This window comes from Neofelis nebulosa, chromosome 11 (genome assembly GCF_028018385.1).
Source record: "Neofelis nebulosa isolate mNeoNeb1 chromosome 11, mNeoNeb1.pri, whole genome shotgun sequence".
Taxonomy (NCBI): Eukaryota; Metazoa; Chordata; class Mammalia; order Carnivora; family Felidae; genus Neofelis; species Neofelis nebulosa.
Window position 1 is genome coordinate 58,338,048 of NC_080792.1, and position 17,600 is coordinate 58,355,647.

General features: G+C 41.1%; 1 protein-coding gene across 5 annotated transcripts in view; it reads left to right on the forward strand.

The window, feature by feature from the left end:
- The window catches only part of PTPRM (protein tyrosine phosphatase receptor type M), a 795,639-nt gene that overhangs the window by 349,565 nt on the left and 428,474 nt on the right, over window positions 1-17,600 (forward strand). For all 5 annotated transcript variants that reach the window (XM_058692682.1, XM_058692677.1, XM_058692679.1 and 2 more), the window contains exon 5: window positions 387-502. In XM_058692682.1, the coding sequence (XP_058548665.1) occupies window positions 387-502 (116 nt within the window). The remainder of the gene's footprint in view (window positions 1-386; window positions 503-17,600) is intronic.

Below are 17,600 nucleotides of genomic sequence, written 5' to 3' on the forward strand. Positions count from 1 at the left end.
TTTCATGTTGCTAGTATAAATATCTAATATGTTTTTGTTCAAAACATCAACTAGGCTTCAGTGTAATCTTTATTAATACAGATTTGTTATTACAAGAAGACTGCTGAGTTATGATAATTTGCACAGCAGGAACAATAAAATATCCTCTGTCTTCTTGGTTCTATCCCAGAATGCTTGGCTTCTCTGTTCTTTCAGAGCACACCAAAACCTTCCATGATACCCTTTACAATCATAATGAAATCTCAAAAGCATTCTTATAAGCAAAAGCCGTATGTTTTCAAAGGTAAACAAAATGGGAAGGCCCAAAATTGCAAATAGATTCAAAAAGTCACAGATAAGTTACAAATGTCCTCTTTTAATGCCTTTAATTCTCTCTGTTCATGTAGCCCGAACTCCCCACTTCCTGCGGATTCAGAACGTGGAAGTCAATGCCGGCCAGTTTGCCACCTTCCAGTGCAGTGCCATCGGCCGGACTGTGGCGGGCGACAGGCTCTGGTTGCAGGTATGGTAACTCTCTGTCTCCTCCAGAGGCAGGAGTACACGCCCCCTGGGAAGGGGCCCGGGGGTCCGGGTCAGTGTCACGTTGCTAATAGAAGGTTGATGCCCTGAGTTGTCTCTGTTCCTTTCCTTCTTTATTAATAAGTTACCAGATTACTGAGAATTCTAGATAACCGAACTGTTCTTTGCAGACCTTTAAAAAATTTTTCTGTTTTTTTCCCTTCGCTTCTGCTTAGCCATCTTCCTTTGAAGATCTGGTTGTCAAAGTACTTTCAGAGCAGGATATTAAAGTACCAGATATAGAGCTCTTCCCTACCCTTCCTCTGGAGAAATACCCAGAGCATCGCTTACATGTGCGAGTGCACACACACGCTTGTAGGCCTTTTTATAATTTGAATTTCCACAAGGGGAAAAGCCGCAGCTTAGAAATTAACAACATATCTTCTACTTTTAAGTATTTAAGTATACGTTTTTAGCGTAGTCATAATTTGTGTGTCTTGTTTTCCAATCCTTCAAATTCCCCCATACGTATTTTGCGTGGCAGATAGTTTCATGGATTTGTCCACGGTCGTGGGAATTCTGAGAGAATGCGTGGGATTAAGTGACTTGTCCCCTCTAACCAGAATGCCACCCGCTTCTTTAGGCTCTGAGTTTGATTCCCTTAACCTGTGGCATTCTCCAATTTCATTCTTGTTTCTTCTTTTTATGCACCGATCTGCAGGATGCTCACTCTTTACTGGGACTAGTGTTGATTCCCGCCCACCCCTCTTTCCTTATGGATCCTGTAGTTGACTTTGTTTTGGTTTGATTAATTATATACTCATTTTAGTTTGCTGCTGAGCTAACTTCATGATTTAACCCCTTTGTGTATCTGTTCCATTCCATCATGGCTTCCACTTCACGCATGCCGACCTTTCCTCTGTGCGTATGACCTCTCCTCCTCTCTTCCCTCTTCTTCAGTGTCACAGTGACTGTGCCATGTCACATTTGCATGACACTCTATAACTTTGAAATCCCTCTTACCTTTGTGTCATCACAAGTGAAATAAATGCTCGTTTTTATTCCTCCACTTCTGGGGAAAATGGAAGATGGCCAAACGTCCTCTCCCCGTATTCAACAACATGGTGACAACTGGGGAATACGTTCTGGAGGATTCCTCAATAGTCTTGGACCCTCTGCGTGATTCCTCACCCTTCTGCCTTGATGTCATTGTTTTCTCATCTGCTACTCTCCCTGCGAGAACATCCCTGGCCAGGAAGGAGGAATGTAAGCAGAGGACTGAGATTGCATGCACCAAATTCATCTTCACCATTTTCTTCTCTCTATAAGTTTGTACTCGCTACTGTAAGAGATGTTGCAGCCCATGAGAACTGTGCTCAACGCTGATCGTCACTATTTGACTTTGCTTCTTCCTTTATATCCCACTTCCTAGTTCTTTTAGAATCTTGACGTGAGAGACTGAAAATTATTTTTCTTACTTAGCGGCTGTTTGGTATTTAACTCCATCAAGATGGTCTGTGTATGGTAATTGATGAGACAGACATTTTTAATTGGCATTTTCCACAATGCATTAGCTGCCTCCTAAAAATGACACTATCCTGTCATCTTTGATTAATCTCTAGAAATCTTAATTTTTCATGGAAAATAGTTTGGGGCTCCTGATACTTGTGTTAATGTTACTTCAGAGAACACAATATAAAATCTAAGCTCTGGCCTCAACAGAGTCTTAGATATTCCTAAGAATTTACAGGCACATTGAGGATACAATTTACTTTTATTTGTTTTTGCAAATGTCCTGGGTTCGGGATGCCCTTGGTTCAACTTCAGCATTGCCTTGGGCATTGGGGATCTGTAACTACTTTCTTCTACAGAGTGGGAGACTTTTTAAAAGAGAATCTGTCACATAATAGGGAGAGAGCTAGCTGCTGTTTTGAAAAACAGGTCTAAATGCAGCGTCTGAGCCCTCACTCCATGAGAGTCACATGGGGAGTTTTTAAAACCTTCCTGATCTACATCAGGATTCTGATTTAATTGGTCTGCGGTAGGGCCCTGCATTTGGGGCTCCCCGGGTGATTCCAGTGTGTGCCCGGGGTTGACCATCACCAGTCTGAAGCAAAGCGCAACACGTGTTCCAAATCAGGAAAGAAAAAGCCAAAACCTAATGTATAACTGGGATCTGTATTCAGTCGCCTCGATCTGACTGTCATGTTGAATTTCCCATGTCCCCAGACTCTTGTTTTTGTTCTATTAAATTTGATCATTAGTGTTGATAAATTGTTTTTACAGTCCGTCCACTAATGCCTTCCATCATCTGTTACCCAGTCTTTCCTTGCCCTTCTTGGCATCGGTGACCACCTGTTGCCCTGCAGCTTTCCACATGGTCATGCCCTAAAGGGCACGATACACACAGAGGTGTTGTGACTTTGAAATTCTCAGTGAATCTTAGTCTCTCCTGGACATGGCATGCTATTTGGTTTGTGAATCTTCGTGATGTGAGAATAATTTTACTGCTGAATGATTTATTTCCTCTGGTTGCATAGGCATCTTGTAGGGAGGTGTTTACTTTATTAATAACTGAGGAAACAAGACCGGTGTCCTTCACTTGCAAGAATGGTTTCTATTAAACTGTATTTGTGTAGAGTGGCTTCCAGCGGTAAGGAGGATTTACAGCACGTGATGGTTTCACGGAGCCCTCCTGCCCTCCTCTTGCCCATGCCCTGGCCTTTGCCTCGGGTCATTCAGTAGAAGTTGTGGGGAGAAGCAAACCTGGAATCGTGGACCAGGTCTTTCTAGTCTAGAGATAGGAATATGGGCATGTCTTCATTACCCCATTGCTATAACAGTTTCAAAAATGCTTGTCTGCATACAAAGTCACTCACATCCTCAAAGAAATGCTGAGATCCAGGCAGAAAAATGAATGAGAAAAATATTTTTAGCTCTTTTTTCCTGTAATTTGAATCTTCTCAATGGTAAGTCAAAGTTTCGAACTGAATAATACATTTTTCACTGGGGAACATTGATATTTTGGAGTATAATCATTTGTAATAATTTGGTTTACTTGTATTACCACATTTTGAGTTCTACCATAGGCATTTGCATAGAATTTCATCCCTGTATCCCATGGTCTTCGACTTCTTTCATAGATGGGTTTGGGGTACAGGATTGTGCAGGGTCACCAAAGTAAGTGGCATGGCTGGATCTAGTACCTCTGTTTCTTTTACCTCACCACTGCTTGATTCCACCAATCCTATGCCATCTTCCCATATCCCAGTGCTAGGTGAATAGGTAATATGTACTTAGCACCCTGTTGGAAGAATTTCGATGTGACTGACCTTGCATGATTAACATCAGGGAGCCACCATGACCTCCCCCCCGCCCAAAATGCATATGTATTACATGTCCATATCGATCCACCTCTATGAAAAATGGCCAGTGGCTTGATTGTTTAAAATACAGATTAAATATGATCACTGTCAGAGCCTTTCACAAAAACACGGTACACATAAATCTGATGGTGACACTAATGAAGAAATGTTTATGATTAACAGATGTGTCCCATCTGCTTACATTTTCTCCCATCTCAACTGTGGGCTACAGGTTATTGTCATCATAGAATTGGGTGTTCTAGAATACAGAATAGCAAAGTAAAGCACAGTTCACAAGCATCAATTAGTATAGAAGCAAAAGACTTCCTACTTTCCAGACAATGAACAGTAGGAAGACCGCATCTACAAAACTGTTTTTTTTTTGTTGTTTTTTTTTTTGTAGTTCAAAAGTGATGTGCAGTGCATTTGTCGAAGATGCTTGCTATATGCTATCGGATACAGCAATCTATGCATACAGCAGGGACTGTAACTATGGGAGATACTCAGATGAAATGTATGTGTAAAATCATTCAAGCACCCAAACATGACAGTATTGCCCGTTACTATCAACATTCTGATCACTGCGGAGCCTACAGTTTGAACATACCGTGGAGTATATGTAGATATAGAATACAGAGAAGAGAAAATGGGATTTTATATGTTCTTTTTTTAAGTTTATTTAGAGAGAGAGAGCGAGAGCACGCATGTACAAGCAGGGGAGGGGCAGAGAAAGAGGGGGACAGAGAATAGCAAGCAGGGTCTGACAGCAGGGAGCCCAACGTGAGCCGTGAGATCATGACCTGAGCTGAAATCAAGAGCTTGCTGCTCAACCAAATGAGCCACCCAGGTGCCCCTAGATGTTCTTCTGTTTTACTTACATGTTATGCTGACAGGCAATTTCTGACATACGTGTTTTTTATGTAGTCCTAAAAAAAACCCTTATGATTGTATGATTGTGTTAAGATTACTGTTGTTCTTTCTTAAGTATTTTATTTTAATTGATTTTTCTTTATTTTCTTTATTTATTTTGAGAGAGAAAAGAGAGTGGCATGGGGGAGGGACAGAGAGAGAGAGAGAGAGAGAGAGAGAGAGAGAGAGAGAATCCCAAGCACGCTCTGCTCTGTCAGCACGAGCCCAGCATAGGTCTCAGTCTCAGGAACTGTGAGATCATAACCTGAGCCGAAATCAGGGGTCTGATTAACTGACTGAGCCACCCAGGTGCCCCTTAAATATTTAAATTTTTATTTTCCTACGTAATACTGTTTCTCCTGAGATTAGTGTTTATAACCTTTTTAAAATGTTCAATAAATAGATAAAGATGATCACCAAGGCTAATATTGATGGTCACAAATGTGAAGATGGCTTGTGCACCTTCTTTTCTAGGGAACACAGACCACCTTGCCCTCTTCCCCTGAATCTCTGTAGTTTGGGCATTTTTGTAATTTTTGTTATTTAATTCATTTTTGATACATTATGGAGGCTCCTCCAAATTCCTTCCCCTTCTTAGTGTCTTCGTTGGTTTGGGCTGTTGTAACAAACTACCACCAGCTGGGTGGTTTAACCAACAAACATTTCTCCCACGTCTAGAGACTAGAAGTCCAAGATTAGGGGATCATCATGGTAAAGTTTCGGTGAGGGCTGGCTCCCTGGTTTACAGACATCCTTCTTACTACATCCTCACATGTGGAGAGAAAGCTCTCAGCATCCCCTTTTCTGGACACCACTTCCATCATGGAGACTTCACTCTGATGACCTCATCCAAACCTAATCACTTCCCCGAGACCTCACCTCAGTAGCATCACATTGGTGATTAGGTTTCAGCCTATGAATTTTGGAGAGACACAAACGTTTGGTCTGTAGCCTTTGGCTCCTAAATCAAACTCAGAAGTGGGTGGGAAATGAAAGCAGTTCAGCCTCTAGGACAAATGGCAGAAATCGGGGAGGCAGTGGAGAGGTCTTCTTAACAGTAGGTAATATGGCAGCTCTGATCAAGCCAGGAACTGACATGTACACGTTGGGTGAATAGTCCCTGGCAAAGGAAACCTGGAAAATAATAATTTTCTGTCAACAGATCTTAGGGGCCCCTATCCTTTTTCAGGAGCTTACTTTTTAGAATCACAGAATTACGTTAACATCAGAATGTGGAACAGTCTTCAAATTAAATTCCTTATTTTATATGTGAGAAAATGAAAACTCAGAAAAGGTAGGAAACTTTACCACTATCATATATTAGGTATTTATTATGATGTGTATTAAATACAATTTCACTTGCTGGTAAAGGTCAATTATAAACCTAAAAATATTTACAAATTAGTAAATTTCATCATGTGGACAGTTTTCTTCATTGAGTACTTGTCTTTCTAATAATAGTGTTTTGTTTTGTTTTAACCAAATATGTTCAGGTTAACTGTGAAAAATATCTGTGTTAACTTTGGGACCATCATAGTGCAACATAATTGAGTTTTACTTTTTTAGCACATAGAACTTAGTGTTTGTTAGAAGTAAGGCACCAGAATAACATTTTTAAATGATTTAATAAAATAACATCTGTTCAGGGGTGCATTGGTGGGTCAGTTGGTTAAGCATCCAACCCTTGATTTTGGCTCAGGTCATGATGTCACAGTTTGTGGGATCAAGCCCTGCGTCAGGCTCTGTGCTGACGATGCGGACCCTGCTTGGGACTCTCTGTCTCCCTCTCTCTGCCCCTTCCACTTCTCCTTCTCTCTCTCTCAAAATAAGTAAACATTTAAAAAAAACACAAAAATACGAGTTTTAAAAAAACACACATCTGTTCGTAGAAATATAAAAGGAAATTGGATGGTGTTACTATGATGTACTATATTAAAAACATCGGTTGCAAGGTAGCACCTAGAATTGTACCTATCATATAACACATGCTCAGTAGAAACCTGCTCATGGCACTTGGCTTACTGACTGCCTGAACAAATCATGTGTCTCCTCCAGGTGAGTCTAAGAGATCCATCGTTGGACCAGCAAAACAGTCACAAAAAAACAGGCGCAAAATCGTTCTTTCTGAGATGCTTGTTATATGGGAATGATTCGTCTCCAAGGGATGGTTTTGAAAAGAGAAGGGACATCTAGAACCTAGTGGTGTCCCTTTTGCTGATTTTTCAGAGTATGCTTCAATTATCATGCAGCGTTAGAGTAATTTCGGAAACAAATGTGGTTAATATATCATCTTTCCTAAACCTTCATTTCTTATACATTTCCCCTAGGTGTTTTTTATTCTGTTGTAAAATTTTGTTTTCTGATTCACCCCTTAGGAAAAAAAATCCTTGTCCCAAGACCTTAGTTAAAGGTAATAGAAATATACCTCTCAAGGATAATGTGTTTGAGCCCTCACTATGACAATAGAGCTGTGTCATAGAAATTGATGGATGAACCCACCGCCCTCTTTTCTCTCTTTGTTTCCTTCTTTTTTCTTTTTTTGGTGTGGAATGTAATTCAATGTGAGCTCTAAATTTGGGAAGACTGAATTTCTAAAAATAATGTTCACTTAGGATTAAAACTTTTTTAGTTGTTGGCCTAGAGATTTTTTTTTATTTTGAGAGTTTGATACATAATTCCACTTAACTGGGTATGAGTTACCCAATTGTGAAAATAGTATTTTTCACCAGCTTAATAAATTTGTCACATTTTGCTCAGCTAGATTGTTAGACCTTTGGGTTTTGTTTGTTTGTTTTTGTTATTTTGTTTTGAGAGAAAAGAGAAAATCTAGATTTTTGTAACTTAAAATGGTTTTCAAGAGGATACGTGCTCTGACCTACAGAATTTGATTTGATAATGAATAAATTATAAACTATATTACTAGAATTTATATTACTGACTTCAACAGATGTGTTTGATTTTTTTTTAATGTTTATTTTTGAGAGAGAGACAGAGAGAGAGCAAGCAGGGGAGAGGCAGAGAGAGAGGGAGACACAGCATCCGAAGCAGGCTCCAGGCTCTGAGCTGTCAGCACAGAGCCTGACACAGGGATTGAACTCACAGACTGCAGGATCATGACCTGAGCCAAAGTCAGACACTTAACTGCATGAGCCACCCAGAGCCCCTCAATGGATGTGTTTGAAATAAAGGAATTACAACTCCATTTACTGAGTGAGCATTGTTGTGTGCAAGTACTCTGCTAGGCTATGTACATGTACTTTTTTTCTCTGAACTGTTTCCTGGGAGCGTTCTCTTATATGCTCATAGAAGAAGAAACAGGCTTGGGAAGTTTTAGTAATTTTTCCAGTAGCACATTGGTAGTAACAAGAGCTAGGATTTGAAACAGACCATCTAATTCCAGAATGTACGTCTTTAACTATAATGTCTCTTGCATAGTACAAAGACCCAAACATTTCCTTGTGGATTCATAAACATCGTGTGGTAATTCAAGTGATGGCTTTTATCAGAATTTACAATTAAAATTGTATTCATGTGTGTGGATGTTACCTTCGCTTTTGTGTTAGGGAATGTGTATATTTGGTCAACCTTTCTTGGTGGCTTTTAGTTTCCTTTATAAATTGTGAGGGAAAAAATCAGAACTGTGTATCAGACCAATTTTGCTGTTATATATAAAAGCCATAAAATGATTTGAAAAGAAGTAAAATTATGGTTCCCTTGGCAAGCTTAACTTGGCTATTTTATACCATATATATTAAAGCATAAATTTCACATCACTTACCATCATAGAAAATAACAGGAATGCACAAAGATGACTATCTTCAGTTGCTATAGGAACCATTTGCTCCTTAAAACTTTGAGTGGTTGAAATTATATCCATTATTGTTTTAGTCAGTTGAAATCCATATATGTGTGTGTGTGTGTGTGTGTGTGTGTGTGTGTGTGTGTATAGTACAATACGGAACATTCAGCCTGAGACCACCAAAAACCTTCAAAGCATATGCCCTATGTTTTAATTTAGTGTGATTTGGGATTAGCTGAATTTAAAGGTAAAGGCTTATTTTACATTAAAACAGTATGACTTACCTAGAGCGATTCCAGCAGGCATTAATTAATACATTTTATTTTGTGATATTACCCAACTCAATGAAAAGAGATGTAAACTGCTGTTGCCTCGAGAAGGATGCCCCAGAAGAAGCTGGAGTAGCAGTTGGAGAGCTTTGTCTTCCACTGCAATCCAAAGGTCTCCGGGCCAGGATGGGAAGTTGTGCTTTGAAAACTGCAGGTCAGGATGGTTCAGTTTGGAGGGCAGAAGAGAAAGGCATCAGCTGGTCCCCTTAAGGATTGCTTACTTTGGACTCAAGAGCCATAAATCCCATGAAAGCAATTTTCTGTTGCTTTTCTCATATTCATCAAACGGGTCATTTGTTTCTCTTGCTTCTAAGAATCCACAGCTCTGTCATGAGAAGAGAAGACAGGAATGGCTGTGCTCCGGAATTTCTGTGATTGAGGGCTGCGAATACTAATGTCCTGCCTTTCTATCTCGTTTTTACTGATCCAGGCCTTGGACTGAGGGTCCTGGAGAGTTGGGACACTATTAGGATCTCTAGTTTTTTCCTATTCTGTCTCTTTTGGAAGGAGTGGGAAACATGGAAATGTTTTACGTAGGAGGTCTATACATCTGCCTTAGGTGGCCTTCTGGAAAGTCCTAGAAGATTCCAGTCTTGTAATCTGGAATCATGTACAGAGGAAAGAAAGAGAGAAGTTTACTTAACTCCTTCCTTGAGATGGAAAGAAAATTTGGCAACTTTGGGTGGGCTTTGATTTTAAAAACTTCTTTTGGACTGTAGAAGGGAAACAGAACAGAGCATGCTGCATTTAGTCTAGTTGTGACTCAGTGTGAGACAAGACCACGACATCTCTGACCAGCACAGTGGCAGCCAGGCAGTTCCTACAGAGGGTGAACTTTGAAATCGTAGCGCGGATTGTTACTCTCTTCTGTCTCTCTTCTACTTATAAAACTGCCATCCTTCCTTCCCTTCATTCAAAAGAAAAGAGATTGGCTGTTGTCCAAGCGTAATAAAATTGTCTCTGTTATAAGAAGTGGTGTCCACTAAACACAAAGGACAAGTGACTAATTAATGGAGTTTCTGTTTATTCTTAAGATTTGGAAACCCATGATTACTTTCCCTCAAGAAATGTATATTACACACTTTCCATGTGCTGGGCATATGCTCATTAGTTATGCAAATAGGCCAGCCTGACCTGGGTTATGGCTCCCCTTTGTCAAAGTGCATTTTCTCTTCTACTGTTGGTGGTACCTTGATCATATAAATGGCTTGATGCATTTGCAGGAGGTGGATGGCATCTAGACAAAATAGTTCTACAGCACTGGAATATTTATAAGCCGGCAGCAAAATCATCTGTTTTCCTGGGGAAATAATCATGGTTAAAATAGTCGTTCAGAAATACAGAAATGAGAGATTATTTTCTAATTGCTTCTTTGAAGAAAAGTTTATTTTTACTTTTATTGTAGATATCGTGAATATGTATAGAGGTAGAGAGATAATGTAGCAAACTTAATACACTCCGCGTATCGTGAATATGTATAGAGGTAGAGAGATAATGTAGCAAACTTAATACACTCCGCGTATCGTGAATATGTATAGAGGTAGAGAGATAATGTAGCAAACTTAATACACTCCGTGTCCAGCTTCACCACCTAACAATAGGTGGCCAATTGCTGACTTTCTGTTTCCACCTGCTCCCCTTCTGATTGTTTTGAAGCAATCCCAGTCATTGTATCATTTAACTTGTAAATGTTTCTCTAAAACAGGGGCTGGCAAACATTTTCTGTGAAGGGCCAGATAGCAAATTTTGCCAGCCAGCCAGCCAGTCTTTGGTACAGCTGCTCAGCTCTGCTCTTGTAGCAGGAAGGCAACCACAGACAACACGTCCATGAACGAGGGTGGCTGTTTTCAGTGCAGCTCTCTGTACAGACATTGGAATTTGCATTTCATGTGATTTTCGTTGTCAGAAAATATTATTCTTGCTTTTGTGTTTTTAATCATTAGAAAACGTACAAACCACTCTTAGCTTTTAAGCTGTACAAAACAGGTAACAGGCTGGATTTAGCCTCAGACCCCTGCTCTGAAAGATAAGAGCCCTTAAAATAATAATGATAGACACCGAGTGTGCCCTGGAAAAACAGCCAGTGTTCAGATTTCCTTGACTGTCTTATAACCTTATTTCTTTTAGCAATCTGTTTGCATTGTGATAGCAGTATAGTTGACACTTTGCAACGGCACGATGAGTCTCTTAAGTCCATTTTCTCTTTAGGTTCTCCATCCATTTCCCTGTTTGTGGTGGTAGTGGTTGTTGCTGAAACTGTGTTTGTCCTATACAGTTTCCCATATTTTGGGTTTTGCTTGCTGCCCTCTGGGAGTGACAGCTAATGTGTTCTTCAGTTGTGTTGCTTGCAAATTAGGTCCCTTTTTATGATGTTATCAGCCAATGATGACCATTTCTACATTCATTAGTTCATCAAGGGTTGCAGACTGGTTCTGTGATATCCTCCCTCCTTGGTTCAGTAGCTAGAACACTTCTAAAAAGAAAAGCTCTCCCATATCAAATATTTGGTTACCCTACTATGTAAATGATAAAGGGAAGATGGTATAAACGCTTGATATTTTGTCTTTTTCCAGCAAGCTTTCAAAAATAGTGATGCAGTTCACTGGCATCACCAAAAAGTGACCAAGGGGGTTATTAGTAATACTGTCACTGTCACCAATATCATGGTCATTGTCATCACCATTATTGTCGTCACTGTCATTGTCCTGAACTTATGGATTTAAACATATTCGATGTGTTCTGATCTATCTTACGTATTATCTTTATTGTTGCTCAAAGAAGTAGGGCTTACTCAGGGTAGGTGACCCCTGTTGTGGGCCATGTCAGATGGCTTTCTTACTTTCTGACAATATATTCCAGGCCTACATTTTACATTTTCCACCTCGATGACCTAGGATTAGCTATTTCTCCAGGGATCCTTGGTTCTTGTTTACTGGGAACTGATCATTAGAAATTACAATCTGAGCATAAGAAGTACTCATTATCACACTCTTTTGTTTCTGGATCTTCGCGTTGGGCTCAGCTTGGGTATATACATATGCACACATACATACACTTAAGAACATGTCCTGAGATCATACTGACAATTTCAATTGAAATTCCAAACCATGAGGCTTTTAGCCTCCTTTATCTTGCATCTTTAGCTTCTTTCAGCTATGTTTTCAGAAAGAGTTGTGTACCGTATGGCATATTGATTGGGAAAAGTAATGTTCTTAGCCATCCATATTGAGGACTAGCCCCATCTTTTAGATCATGAATGATGATGCAGGCCCTGCCGTCTTCCTCATATTACAGCTTTAGAATTAAAAGTCAATCCCATGCCTTGCAAACCCAAACCTTGAAACTAAGAGGAAATGTCAGTCAGTGTCATGCCTCTTTGTTTCCTGTGGCTGGGTTAATCTAGGCAACAGCTGGATATTTGACTTTAAGACTTGTAATTTCATTGGTTTCTAACTACTGCAGTTACTGTATATATCCTATATTATTTGGATGAACTTCTCTATAAAATTTAAGTAACATTATTGAAATATTACAAATATATAATGAAATGGACTACATCTATCAGAATGAGATTATAAATTTCCGTAATCAGATTTTTACTTGAAAATGACTATAAGACTATCACATGTTCGAAGAATATGCAGCTTTGGATATCTCCATGTTACTTGGGCTATCCGTATATTTTTTTAGCCAATTTAAGTATACTTGTCGATGTATATTCATAGTATATGGTAATAAAAGTAAGAACTTACGGTTCTCCTATTCCAAATTGGTAAATATTTGGGTTAGCTTGGTTATGGCCTAGAAATCAAAGGTCAACAGTATCTTAGTTATTAAAATTTTAAAAAATGGGCTCCAGAAGGTAGAATTTTTGAGTTACTCAATTATTATTGGATTTAGATTACATAAAATGTTTTCAACACAATTATCCCGGGCCCTGCTGATAGTATTATGAACCCAGTGGTAAGAATTTCAGTCAGTATCATACAAATGAGCACATTTGCAAGTGGGATAATACAATTTTCCCTGTTGGATAAATGAAGGTGCATTTCATCCCCACATGTATGGCTAAGGAAGGGTGACTGGCCAGTATCTCCTCCAGGCTTGTGCGCTCAGAACACCTTCAGAATGCCTGGGATTGAATAATCTGATCCAAATGCTGCTAACGTCCCAGACCTCAATTTCTTTCAATCATTGCTCTGATTATGGCAAAACTATTTCCAAGAGACTTAATATGTATCTTTTTGATGGTAAATTACTGCTCATTTAGAAGTCCTACAGTGAGTCCCTTGCATAAAGAAGGTTGTAAGCCTAATTTAAAGGACTGTCAGTACTTTTTTTTTTCTGTAGCATGCTCAAATTGAAATACACCCAAGTTTAAAGATACTCTTGCTTTTATACAAAGCTGGATTTAACCCCCTAAGATCATTTCCTCTCAGACATGGCCATTATGGTTGTTTCATTAAGGTAACAAAAGATGGGTCGGCAATTTCCTTAATAACCCTGGACGTGTAGGTGCCAGGCTGTGCATTAGGTATGGGCCTTTGTTCCTGACAATCATGTTCAAGGTTCTCTTTCGCTACGAGCTCTAATATTCTACAGAGCAATCTGGATTCCCATCTTGGTGATGCCACATTGTCCTGCTGTAATGCTTTTGAGAACATGGAGGGCCAGTCCTTGGTAGGGCAGCCTCTTCGTAACTCGGGGAGAATTCAGAGAAAACTTCTGGCAAATTTTCTGTCTCTACCTAGTGTACGTTTTCATCATTTCAGTCTGCCAGAATAGCAGAAAGTTTCCCATAGGCTCTGAGATGCTTAGGATTACCAGAGGTTGTGAACACATTGTCCTATCTGGCCATTCCTGTCACGGAGAAAGACACATGGGAAAAGGAATCCCATGCCTTTTTCTGTCACTCTATATCAGAGAAAAGAGGGCCGTTATTCCCCATTCTTCCCTGTTTATTTCTGACCTGAGGAAGCGTATCTGTGGATCAAAAAGCATCTTAAAAATCAACTTTTTCAGTCACCCATTCAATGCCTAAGTCCCTTTGATATAGCCATCAACCTCCCCTTGGATGCACCAGGCATGGTTTTTGTGCTAGAGATATTATAGAATTAAGATCTCTGCCTCTGTGGGGCTTGTATTGTAGTAGGGGGTGAAAACAATGATCTCTGCCTCTGTGGGACTTGTATTCTAGTAGGGGATGAAGATAGTGATCTCTACCTCTGTAGGACTTGTATTCTGGTGGGGGTAGGGGGAGACAATGATCCCTGCCACCATGGGACTTGTATTCTAGTAGGGAGAGATAGACAATGACCGTGATAAGTAAGCTATGTAGTATGTAAGAAAGTGCTCAGTAGCATTAATAGAAGCAGCTAGGCAGGACACAGGGCATCAGCCGTGCCATGCAGGAGAGGTTTCAGTTTTAAATCTGGGGCCCAGGTAGGCCTCCTTGGAAATGTACTTGAGCAGGACTAGAAGGAGATGAAGGTGTGGGCTATGGGGATAAGTTGGGGAGGGCCTTCAGGAGGACCAAGGCAGAGAGACCTCAGGGGAGGAGCTCGCCTGGGTGGGAAAGAGCACGGAGCCCGGTGTGGCTGGAGCCCAGGTATCCAGCAGACTTGTGGGGAGTCACGGCAGAGTGGTATCAGAGTGTGTGTGTGGGGGGGGTGGTTAGGACTGGTTGTGTACATTCTTGGAGGTCACTGTTATTCCAAAATCTAAAATGGAAAGTTCTCCATATCTAATTTAGTAGCAAAACTTGCCCAGTTTTGTAATTTGCTTGCTGATAAAACCTGACCTGAAACTTTAAAAAAAATTTTTTTTAATGTTTATTTATTTTTGAGACCGAGAGAGACAGAGCATGAATGGGGGAGGGTCAGAGAGAGAGGGAGACACAGAATCCGAAACAGGCTCCAGGCTCTGAGCGGTCGGCACAGAGCCTGACGCGGGGCTCGAACTCACAAACCGTGAGATCGTGACCCGGGCTGAAGCCAGACGCTTAACCGGCTGAGCCACCCAGGTGCCCCTGACCTGAAACTTTTTAATGGTTTGTTTTTGGTCTTTATAGTCACATGTTTTGATGAAGAAATCAATGTCCCTGTGGCATCACATACGACTATTCTGGGCATCCCATAATATACAGTATAGAAACCTTTTTAAAATTAAAAATAAATTAAAAATATGCGGTGCCTGGGTGGCTCAGTCAGTTGAGCTCCAGACTTCAGCTCAGGTCATGATCTCACAGTCTGTGGGTTCGAGATCCGCATTGGGCTCTGTGCTGACAGCTCAGAGCCTGGAGTCTGCTTTGGATTCTGTGTCTCCTCCTCTCTCTGCCCCTCCCCCACTCGCCCTCTGTCTCTCTCAAAAATAAATAAACATTAAAAAATGAAAAAAATGAAAAATCTGAATTCTGGACCACATTTAACCCAAAGAGTTTCAGATAGGTCATAGAGCCCCATGGCCGTGACATTCCAAGGCAGTGCCTGCGTTGCACGTCTGGGCTTTCAATTTTGGAAGGAGGCTGTCCTCTTCCTCTTGGGTCCTCTGTTTCCAGGTGCTCACCAGCTCCTTACCTGTGGAGATAAGTGCTGTACCTTCCTCTGCGTAAGCCTACTTCTCGTATGCTCCAGAAAACGGGGTACCCAGAATGCTGTCTCCTGCGGGTGTCTCCTGGCACCGCCTCTCCAGACGCTTTATTTCTATTAATACGACTGAGAGCGGAATTAAGTTTGACAAAAATCTACTTCACAGTCTTCATATACATCATACAGTGATGAAGGTGGTCCAAAATCACGTCTCTAATTACCCACTTGTAAAGTCAAGGATGTACAAGATTGGCTTACATTTATTTTGATTGATATTTATCTTGTTAATTTAAATTCATTGCTAGGCTTTGTAGATATCTTTTTCCTTTATCCCATTTTATTCATTCACGCGCTGGTTCGTTGTCACCTGTGCATGTGACAAAGATACCTGTGACTCTGTCAACGACATTAATAGACGTGTTGGAGGAGGAGTCAAGGATGTAACCTGTGCCAAGGCTCCAGAAACACGCTTCAGCACCCATGCTGACAAGCAGCCGAAGACTCCAGTCATTCACAGGCTTCTAGTCCATCCAGCCCTCTTGGCATCTGTCCCACATCGCTCTCCTCTTGTCTACAGAGATGTCACAGGCGATGCCGCCTGGTGCCTTGCCAACAGCTGTAAACACTCTGTCTTCCTCCTTTCTAACAACCCAAGAAATAGGATTTGACACTAACAAAGTGAAGGGTGAGCACTGTCTCCTCCTCCCCCCATCCCCGATATCTCAGGACATTCTCTCTTGTCTCCTCCATCAGCCCAGCTGTGAATTGCTTCTTCATGCATGTTATCAATCATTGAGCTAATATAGAACCTAAAGTTACGGTGGGACCTGACAGTTTTTTCAGCCTCAGGAAACAAGGAGACTGTTATTAAAATGTAAGTGTCAGAATTTCAAAGGAGACAAATAAATATCATCCAGGAAGTGGGTCTTTCCTTCCTGTGTGAGTTACAACTCTTTCTCCCGTGTGGGCATTTGGTCTGTTCTCATTTCTGTGCCTCTGCTGGCTCTGTCCCCGACATCTTTGATCCTTTCTTCTGCTATGTGCCCTCTTTCTTCTGTCACCTCACCCAGCTTCTCTCCATTCCTTTATTTTTATTTTTATTTATTTTTAATTCTTTTAAATGTTTTTATTTATTTTTGAGACACAGAGAGACAGATCATGAGCAGGGGAGGGGCAGAGAGAGAGGGAGACATAGAATCCGAAGCAGGCTCCAGGCTCTGAGCTGTCAGCACAGAGCCCGACGCGGGGCTTGAACTCACGGACTGTGAGATCATGACCTGAGCTGAAGCTGGACAGTTAACCGACTGAGCCACCCAGGTGCCCCAACACTCCTTTATTTTTAAATGTTTATTTATTTTTGAGAGAAAGAGAGAGAGAGACAGGGAGCAGGGGAGGGGCAGAGAGAGAGGGAGAGAGAGAATCTCAAGCACGCTCTGGGCCGTCAATGCAGAGCCTGCCGTGGGGCCCGATCTCATGAGCTGTGACCGAGATCTCATGACCTGAGCCGAAATCCAGAGTTGGACACTTAACCGACCGAGCTACCCAGGCACCCCTCTCTACTCTTTTTGACTGTCTGTGTTTACACTACAGCACCCCCCACCCCCCTTATTCACAGTTTCAGTTACCTGTAGTCAACCGTGGTCCAGAAACAGATGATCCTCCTCCTGACATACACTGAGGTCAGTAGCAGCCTAATGCTGTGTCACATGCCCATGTCATTCCCCTCCCCTCATCCCATCACGTGGGCATTTTGTCACCTCACAGCCTCACAAGGGTGAGTACGGCACAACATTAGACCGTATTCATGTTTTTACTCCAGTATATTACTATAATTGTTCTGTTATTAGTCATTGTTGTTAATCTCGTACTGTGCCTAATTTATAAGCCAGACTTTATTATGGGTGTGTATGTATGTGTAGGGGAAAGGTAGTGTTTACAGGGTTCAGCACCTACCCGGGTTTCCGACCTGTGCTGGGTTCTTGGAACACAGCCCCTGGAGATGAGGGGGGATGACTGAATCTGCCCCCCCTCCCCCCGCTTCTCTCCCTTGTACATCTCACTTTTCCTTCTTTTTTACTTGCATTGTTTCCATCTTCACACCTTTGTTCTCCTG